Source organism: Onychostoma macrolepis, chromosome 21 (assembly GCF_012432095.1).
Source record: "Onychostoma macrolepis isolate SWU-2019 chromosome 21, ASM1243209v1, whole genome shotgun sequence".
NCBI classification, from domain to species: domain Eukaryota; kingdom Metazoa; phylum Chordata; class Actinopteri; order Cypriniformes; family Cyprinidae; genus Onychostoma; species Onychostoma macrolepis.
In genome coordinates, this window is record NC_081175.1 from 9,813,049 (window position 1) to 9,823,488 (window position 10,440).

At 42.3% G+C, this 10,440-nt stretch overlaps 1 protein-coding gene across 1 annotated transcript; it reads left to right on the forward strand.

Moving 5' to 3' along the window:
• The first annotated feature begins 8,554 nt into the window (after positions 1–8,554).
• On the forward strand, positions 8,555–9,496 carry LOC131528952 (olfactory receptor 13H1-like). Its single transcript, XM_058758431.1, has one exon. The coding sequence runs from the start codon at positions 8,555–8,557 to the stop codon at positions 9,494–9,496; it is 942 nt and encodes a 313-aa protein (XP_058614414.1).
• The last annotated feature ends 944 nt before the right edge of the window (positions 9,497–10,440 follow it).

Consider the following 10,440-nt stretch of genomic DNA (forward strand, 5'->3'; position numbering starts at 1 on the left):
GAAGTGAATAGTTGTGTGTGTGTGCAAAGACTGAAGATGAAGATGATAAAGTTCAAGCAACAGAATAGGGAGGGATGGAGGGGGTTTTGGAGGTGGACGAGGAGATGGCATAGGGATGGTGAGAGGGAAAAGTGCGAGGATGATGGCAGGTTGTGGCGAAGGGATGGTGATGGGAGGATGACGATGATGCCCTGGCAGCTTAGATGGTGTTTGAGGTGTTGTCATCCCAGTGCTGACAACACACGGCAGAGTCGAGGGAGCGAGGGGCCAAGATGTAGATGGTGTGGCTGGCGACATCTGGGGTCCGACTGATGGAGACAGAGCTGGTGGATCCGAAGGCACAGACGGAGGGCCGATGGAGCTGAGCATCGTTGCAGGTTCCGGAGACCTGGGCACAGCCGCAGCAACGAGCATCGTTGGTGGAGCCAGACTACCCGAGGACTGGAATGATGCCGTGGCATACGACTGGCATTTTCTGCAACTAAGGGCTTGTAATTCAGACACTGTAGTATTTCAAGACTGCTTTATCATAGGTTCTGTGAAAGGGAAAAATAATTTATACAAAATTAGCCAATAACAGATCTTTGTTCTTATCTGTAATGAGAAATATATATTAGAAAATAAAGGCGATAAGACTGTCAAGCTTGAACAAATGTAAACACCTATCAACGAACACTACCACAGTTGGGTAATCAGCTCAAGACAATGTAATCGTATGGTCATAATCATGGTTTTTCAAAGATCATTAACCTCATTACAATGAAGCCAAATTGTTCAGGAAATTAAAAATAAATACACAAATTAATTTGGCAAATAAATTTTTTTTAATGTTGTACATGTTATAAAGTTTTTTTTTTTTTTCTGCCAATGCATGTGTCAAAAACAGGACTGGCACAGACAAATAACGTTAATTACATTTCAAAACTTACCTGAAGTCAGTCACAGTGAGGTTCAAAAAGCCAGACGCCATGCACGCTTGTAGAAGCTGGTAAAAATAAGAACATACTGCTATATTTTCTAATTAATTTCATAGTTCCCCCAAAACAATTTGAATTCTGTCATCACTCACACTTAAGATGCTCCAAACCATATAAGACTTTCGTTCATCTTCGAAAGAAAAGCGGAGATATTTTAATGAAATCTTTATGTCCCTCCAATGAAAGCTCATTATGATACGAACAAATCAGAGCAATGGCTCTGGAACCAATCAGGTTTAGTCAGTGTGTTGTTTGAATTTAAACACAAGTAAACGCAAGATTTTTTAAATTAAAAATTATTATTATTTTTTTTAAAGCATTTCAGAATATGATGTTGAAATCCTTGTGGGAATTTCAGTAGTAGCTTATTATAATTAATGTATCATGTAATGGACAACAGACTAATCAACCAAAGTATAAGGTTTTAAGTAAAACTAAACAACATATTAAACAACATATTTTAAGTATTGCAATGCTTAATAATAGTTGACAAACGTTTGTACATTGTAAATGTTTTTATAAATGTAAATATGTAAATGTAAATATCGTACTTCTCCAAATATTAAAATTATGAATACATAAATATTTAAAATATATTGCAGTAGGCCTACACATTATAAAGTACAATAAAAACCTACTAAAAGTGTAATACTTTTGTTATATTCTCACACAAAGTAGACATAAAATATACTTTAAGTAAGAGTAACATAAGTGTGTTTTCTGTAAATACACTAAAACATCACTTAAAGTATGCTTAAGTTTAGTATATTCCTTAAAAATGAATCTATGAATATATTTATTAACAGTATTTCTACTATACTTTTTAGGAATATATTAAAAGTATGCTTGTGTTTAGTATATTCCTTAAAAGTGTAACTAAGCATATATTTATTACCAAAGTATTTCTAGTATACATTTTAGAAGTACATTAAAAGTATGGTTGTGTTTAGCATATTTCTTAGAAGTATAACTAAGCATATATTTAATACAAAAGTATATTTCGTGGGTGTCGGACCGGTGCTATCTCAGTATAGCGGAAAGCCTCCTAAGTTACATCCCTGTGCCTATTTCTCTCGCAAGCTATCCCCGGCGGAGAAAAACTACGACATCAGGAACCGTGAGTTGTTGGCTATCAAGCTCGCCCTAGAGGAGTGGAGACACTAGCTGAAGGGAGCCATCCATCCCTTCCAGGTCATAACTGACCACCGGAATCTAGAGTACCTGCGAGATGCCAAACGTATTAATCCTTATTGTAAGTCCTATTCAATGGTCTCTGGATGAGGACATCCGACAAGCCACACTCATTGAACCTGTTCAACCGGGAGGTCCAGAAGGGAGGACCTATATTCCATCTACTCTCTGCCTTACCCTTCAGGACTCGCTCCACTTATCTCTGGGCTCTGGACATCCAGGCAGCAAGTGGACCCTCTCGCTTCTCCAAAGCAAGTACTGGTGGCCTAACATGGCACAGGATGTCTCCCAATCTGTCAAGGGTTGCTCAGTCTGTGCCATATCAAAAACACCCCGTCATCTTCCTCATGGTAAACTGGTCCCATTACCCCTAACTTGCAGACCCTGGTCCCACTTTGGAGTTGACTACATCACTTACCTGCCAAAGTCCAACTCCTACACCTATGTCCTGGTCATGGTCAACCGGTTCTCAAAAGCCTGTAAACTGATCCCACTCCCTGGGCTACCTACCTCCATGCAAACCACAGAACTGTTATTACATCACCTATTCTGAAACTTTGGCATCCCAGAATACATTGTCTCCGATTGTGGGCCACAGTTCACCTCGAGGGTTTGGTGAGCCTTCTTCCGCCTCCTTGGAGTTTCCATTAGTCTCACCTACCTACCACCCACCTATCATATTGCGCCTACCTTTCACGTATCCCTTTTGAAGCCTTACACTAACCCCCACTGACTGAGCCTGGTTTCTCCCAAGGTTTTTTTTTTTTTACCTCTATTTTTAGAGATTCATTTCTGGATGAAGATATCCACTTAGGCTATCCCTACTAGAACCTTTCTTGTCCACAATCTGTGGGGTTTTCGAAGATTTTACTTGTGCGTGTGTGGGCTGTTCTTTACCTCCATTGGCCTGACCCATCCTTTCTTGACTCTGATGTAGCTCTGCCTGAACTTCATTGATTTTGTCTCTTTGATGAGCACTTTTCTTAAACTTTTGTTATTGTTTTTAATCAAGACTTGCAGTTTCATTTATCTTTATGATGAAAACTTTATCTGTGACTGTATGATCATCCGCCATGGCGCCGCAGATGGCGCCGCAGATGGCAGCCATGGTTTGTCGGTGCTTGGTACTTGTTCTTTTTTTGTTTGTTTGTCCTGTCTTAAGCAACTTTTTCCCGATCAGCTTTACTAGAAACGAACTCCTGGACATCAGAAACGGCACACCAAATAACTTTCTGCCTACATTTGAGCATTCAGACCTTTTACTGGACATTTTAATCGGAGGAGCTGCGTTCATATACAAGCGCTCCAGGCGACCCAGGCGAGGGAAGCGCGCCGGCGCGCTCGTGAAACTCCGACAGCGGGGGTTTAGGACTCCGCTGCCGAGCATTCATCTGGCAAATCTCCGCTCCCTGGCAAATAAATCAGACGAACTACAACTCCTCACCCGCACAAACAAGGACTTTTTAAACTCCGCAGCGCTTTGCTTCACGGAAACCTGGCTGAACGGAGCCATCCCGGACAGCGCGCTTCATCTAACGGGCTTCCAGCTGTTCAGAGCAGACCGCGTCACAGAGTCCTCGGGGAAAACGAGAGGCGGTGGATTATGTTTTTATATCAACGAAGGCTGGTGTACAGATGTGACAGTTTTAAAGAAGATGTGCTGCCCAAATTTGGAAGCTCTCTTTATTAACTGCAAGCCTTTTTATTCACCGCGGGAGTTTTCCTCGTTTATTCTGGTGAGTGTGTACATTGCTCCTGATGCGCGCGTTAGCACTGCGCTAGAACTGCTGGCCGATCAAATCACACACACAGAGCAGCGTTATCCGGACTCTTTCATTATCATTCTCGGTGATTTTAATAAAGCTAATCTCACCCGTGAACTGCCTAAATATAGACAGCACATCACATGCCCCACCAGAGACAGAAATATACTGGACCACTGCTACACTGTCTTAAAGGATGCATATCACTCTGTTCCCCGTGCAGCGCTGGGACTCTCTGATCACTGTTTGGTTCATCTCCTACCAGCCTACAGGCAGAAACTCAAATCTGCTAAGCCTGTAGTAAAAACTGTAAAGAGATGCACTTCTGAAGCAGAGCAGGTTTTACAGGCCTGCTTCGAACTTACTGATTGGAGTGTTTTTGAGGCTGCAGCTACTGATCTGGACGAGCTCACTGACACCGTGACGTCCTACATCAGTTTCTGTGAGGACATGTGTGTACCCACCAGGACTTATTTAACATTTAACAATGACAAACCTTGGTTCAGTGCAAAACTCAAACAGCTTCGCCAGGCCAAAGAGGACGCCTACAGGAGTGGGGACAAAGCCTTGTACAAACAGGCAAAATACACACTGAATAGGGAGATAAGAGTGGCAAAATTAAACTACTCTGGAAAGCTAAAAAAACAGCTTTCAAGCAATGACTCTACATCAGTGTGGAAAGGCCTGAAAGCCATCACCAGCTACAAGAGCCCATCCCCCAGCACTGAGGCCAATCAACAACTGGCTGAAGACCTGAACGAGTTTTACTGCAGGTTTGAAAAGACTGGTCTGACACCCCACACCCGCTCCGACCGTCTCACAGCACAGCCATTCACACCCTCCCCTCCCTCCCCTACTGTTTCTCAGCCTGTACTCAAGATCTGTGAAGATGATGTATGCAAAGTCTTCAGAAAGCAGAAGATAAGGAAAGCCAAAGGCCCAGAACGGTGTCTCTCCAGCCTGCCTCAAAGCCTGTGCTGTCCAGCTATCATCCATCTTCACACAGATCTTCAACAGATCACTAGAGCTGTCTGAAGTCCCCTCCTGCTTCAAATGTTCCACCATCATCCCTGTACCCAAGAAACCAAAAATCACAGGACTTAATGACTACAGACCTGTTGCCTTAACGTCTGTGGTCATGAAGTCATTTGAGAGACTGGTGTTGGCCCACCTGAAGGACATTACTGGACCCTTGCTGGACCCCCTACAGTTTGCTTACCGAGCAAACAGATCTGTGGATGATGCAGTTAATATGGGACTGCACTACATCCTGCAACATCTGGACAAACCAGGGACTTATGCAAGGATCTTGTTTGTGGACTTCAGCTCCGCTTTCAACACCATCATCCCAGACACCCTTCAGAACAAACTGACTCAGCTCTCTGTACCCACCTCAATCTGTCAGTGGATTACCAGCTTCCTGACAGACAGGCAGCAGCTAGTGAGGCTGGGAAAACACACATCCAGCACCCGCACCATCAGCACTGGAGCTCCTCAGGGCTGCGTTCTCTCCCCACTACTCTTCTCCCTCTACACGAATGACTGCACCTCTAAAGACCCCTCTGTCAAACTCCTGAAGTTTGCAGATGACACTACAGTCATCGGCCTCATCCAGGACGGTGACGAGTCTGCTTACAGACAAGAGGTTGAGCAGCTGGCTGTCTGGTGCAGTCACAACAACCTGGAGCTGAACACGCTCAAAACTGTGGAGATGATAGTGGACTTCAGGAGAAACCCCCCTCCTCTCCCCCCACTCACCATCATGAACAGCACTGTGGCTGCAGTGGAGTCATTCAGGTTCCTGGGCACCACCATCTCTCAGGACCTGAAGTGGGACAATCACATTGACTCCATCGTGAAAAAGGCCCAGCAGAGGTTGTACTTCCTTCGTCAGCTGAAAAAGTTCAACCTGCCACAGGAGCTGCTGAAACAGTTTTATTCAGCTGTTATTGAGTCGGTTCTGTGCTCCTCCATAACTGTCTGGTTTGGGTCAGCCAGCAAATCAGATTTAAGAAGACTTCAACGGACTGTTAGGACAGCAGAAAAGATCACTGGTGTCCACCTGCCCAGCCTTCAGGAATTGTACTACTCCAGAGTGAAGAAACGGGCAGGTAACATCATCAAAGACCCCTCTCACCCCGGACACCACTTGTTTGCACTTCTCCCTTCAGGCAAAATTTTCACTTTATGGTGTAGGACAAGAGATGACGACTCAGCCAGATGTTATGTGTCTGTCATTCTATCATTTCTGCAGGACTTCTTGGATGCTGGACGCATGCCATCTCAACCTGATCTCACAGAATTCCGTGTAATGTTCACGGACTTAATTAACCCCGAATCTGTGGTGGCATCACGGAATCGCCGAAAATTCCGTGATGGGCTCACAGAAGGCATCAGCCGTGGTCCATGCACGGATTCACTGGTTCAACACCAGCGCTGCATCGGACCACGTAAAAAGAGTGACTCCGATGCAGTTATACTTTCACTGGAGTACCTGACCCCACCCCTACCCTAAACCTACCCAGTTCTGAACAATAATGATAACGATAAATTCCCCAGTATCGCGTCGGCATATTGATGCTAAGGGTTTCCGTGCGTGGAGCACGGCTGATGCCTGTCACTGACTTACATTGGTATCACTTCTGTGAGCCCATCACAAAAAATTTTCTGTGAGCCCATCATGGAATTTTCAGCGATTCCGTGATGCCACCACAGATTCGGAGGTTAATTAAGTCCGTGAACATTACACGGAATTCTGTGAGATCATGTTGGCCATCTACTCTAAAAGTGTATGTGGCAGCTATTTCGGCTTTCCATTTGCCTATAAGTGATTGCTCGGTTGGTAGGCATCATCTGGTGTTTTTAGGCATCATCTGGTGACATGGATGTCACCCTAATATGGTACCAGTCTGGGATCTGTCCTTGGTGCTTAGTGCACCCTCCGAGCCACCCTTTGAGCCGCTGCTTTCGGCAGAGTTGAAGATGCTCTCATTCAAGATGGCACTCTTGCTCACTTTGGCATGTGGTAAGAGGGTGGGTGACTTATATGTGCTGTCTACGAGCGCTGCATGTATGGAGTTCGGTAAGGATGACTGTATGGTCATACTGCAGCCTAGATGGGGGTATGTACCTAAAGTGCTTTCTACGTTGTTAGAGCACAGGTCATCATGCTACAGGCATTTGCTCCTCAGGATTTGGAGCCAGCGACACACTCACTATGCCCAGTCCATGCTCTGCAAGTTTATCTGGAGAAGACTAGTCATTTCAGGTTGGCGGAGCAGCTGTTTATATGTTTCGGTGGCCGTAGGACTGCCAGTGTCAAAACATCTGCTATCACATTGGATTGTGGAAGTGATCGCGTTGGCCTATGCTTCTAAGAATCAGGCCTATCCATGGGGAGTACACGCCCACTCCATGAGAACAATGGCTTCGTCATGGGCTTGGGCAAAATGTATATCAATTCAGGATATTTGTCTGGTGGCAACTTTATTCGTAGTAAAACCATGGCTAATTTTCGTAAGGGAAACTCAGAGAGAATACTAGATGCATTGTTGGTGGTTAAATTATTACCGACATTAAAACGCGTTATTAACGTCAGCCAAAAAAGTTTCACAGGATTATGAATGTAGCCTACCTGAAAGTGATGCACGGGCTTCATCTTTTTTCTTTTTCTTTTCCCGGCGCCAGACTGCTGATGTCTTTTCACGGGTATAGTTGTCCATAAATTATGATCATTTGCATTCCGCCGCAAACATGAGGTGCGAGCGGATGCGGGAATAACGCGTCACGTTTGCTTAGCCTGCTGCCTACTGTGTTCACCGTAAAATGCATTTTTTTATAATGAGATATGTATATATATATATATATGTTCATGTTTATATTTTTATTTTTATTTATGTATATGTTCATTTCAATATTAATATAGAACGAAAGTTTTTTTTTTTTTGAGCAACTGGGATGGTGCCCCCCTGGGAGATGGTGCCCTACGCAAACTGCGCACTCTGCGTATAGGGAGCGGCGGTACTGTCTACACATGTTTAAAGCACATTCCAGTACAAGTAAACATTATCAGTAGTCCACCAATCACAGCAAAATATACTTTTTTTTACACTCTTGGGATATGATGACAATGCAGTTGTGACACACATATAAAATAGTCAATTCAAGTCAACTCTGCTCAAACACAGAAAAGGTTTGCCATTGAATCCCAAGTTGAAGGGAATGCAACAGCTGTGTGCCGCTATATATATATATATCTACCTTGGTAAGTATATACATAAATGGGATAACCAACTCGGATGGGATTTTGCTTTTATTTCTAACTCATTATCAGCAATTGCCAAATACTTCATACCTGCTGCTGTAGATAATTAATAATAATAATAATAATACCTATGGATGGCAAATATTTATTTGCTTTTGTGCCTGTGTAGTAATTTGATATTATAAATGCATTGCATTAAGTCCTGTTCTGACTCTTTGTTCTGCCTGGGCCGTGTTTCCCAAAAACATCATAGGCATAAGCAGATCGTAGAAACGACAGTCAACTGTCTCTATGATCTACGTAGGCTTATACAGTGGTTTTGGAAAAGCACGGCCCTGTATGTTTCATTTAGGTCACAGATGGACAACTTGACATTCAGATACAGCATACTTTTAATGGAGGGGCTGCAAGCTACAAATCAGTCCAAGAGTCTTGCATTCAGTCTTCTTTTGATTGCTTACATATTTATTATGGTTTCTAACATTGGGATTTTGATTCAGATCTCATTGGAAAAGAGCTTACACCAGCCTATGCACATTCTTTTCTGCAACTTGCCGCTCAATGATGTTTTAGGGACAGCCATTCTTTTGCCATACTTGATGAGGAATATTTTAACAGACCCATCTGAGCGTTTTATCTCATATGTGGAGTGTGTTATGCAAGCTTATTTTGGACATGTATATGGAACAACATGCCACACTATTCTAATGATCATGGCCTTTGACAGATATGTGGCCATATGCAATCCACTGCGATACCCAACCATAATGACCAATAATATGGTGGTTAAATTGTCAGCAGGAGCCTGGGGTATTGCATTAGTGCTGGTAGGAATTCTAATCAGCCTCAGTGTGCGTCTTTCTCACTGCAGATCATTTATTCCAAACCACTTTTGTGACAATGCTTCACTATTTAAACTGTCCTGTGAAAGTACAGCGATTAATAATGTGTATGGATTAACTTTTACTGTGGTTTTACTAACAACTTCATTGGGGAGTGTGGCTTTAACATATCTCAGAATAGCGATAGTATGCTTCAAAAGCAAAAACAAAGCAACTAACAGCAAAGCCATAAAAACCTGCAGCACACACCTAACTGTTTATGTAATCATGATGGTTTCTGGATTTGTCACCATTTTCCTTCATCGTTTTCCTGAACTCTCTGAACAAAGAAAACTATCCAGTATAATGTTCCATGTTATTCCTCCATGCTTGAATCCCATAATATATGGTTTGCAGGCCAAGGAAATAAGACAGGGACTATTTAAAATTATTTATAAAAGTAAAGTTAACACCATGTGAAAGTTAACGCTTTTTTAATTAAAAATGCAGTCATTTATAAAAGAAACAAATAATCGTTGTAATTCAATATGCAGATTTTCTTTAAATGGGCTAATGATTTAGTGCTAATGTAAGTTTAAAAAAAAATGTTTAAAAAAGTTTGTTTAAAAAAGAATTCCTATTTTAATAATGTTTTAAATAATGTACAGCAGTAATTTGTTGTTTGTGACCAAATATTTACATAAGATGAAGTTAATACAAATAGCAAGTAATTATGATACATAATATATAAGTAGTATATGATACAGCATTATCATATGACTATGATATACATGTAACTATAATGTGAGTCAGTATAATAAAATAATAAAGTGACAAAAATTCAGTGTGCCATCTGTTTTCTCCATGAGTAGCACTACTGCATTTACTGAATTACAGTGTGTCACTCTTTTTTTTTTTTTTAACATCTATCACAAGTGAAAAGAACACTCCTTGCTTCAGGCCAGAGGCATCCAAGCATAAATAAGACAAAATATGATGCATAATTTAGCTACTGAATGAATGAATTGAATGAATTAACATAAAAGCTTTTAGCAAATCATGTACAATAATATATACATATTTTTGCCTTCCAAAAACTACATGAACTCTTAACTAACAGTTAAGAAAATGCTCTGCTTTTAATATTACACCTACATTACGTCCTTAGCTAGTGTGGGGCCCGGTGTGAGATACGAGGTGGGTCCCCCTCGGTTGTGTTCCGGTGGGGGTGGGTAGGGTCCCTCTCAGTCCGTTTGCCACAGGGCCCCCTCAGAGCACTAGGCCCGGTGTGACCACACCAGTTGCACCACCCAAAGGACGGCCTTGATACCTTCAATTATGACTTTTGTTAAATTAAGTACAAACTTGTAGGGGTGTGCCAGAAGCCGAATATCTTATTCGGAAAGGCACGGATAATGGCTTCA

Excerpts from the sequence above, each read along its gene's own strand:
- LOC131528952 (XM_058758431.1), top strand. The coding sequence starts at position 8,555 with ATGGACAACTTGACATTCAGATACAGCATACTTTTAATGGAGGGGCTG.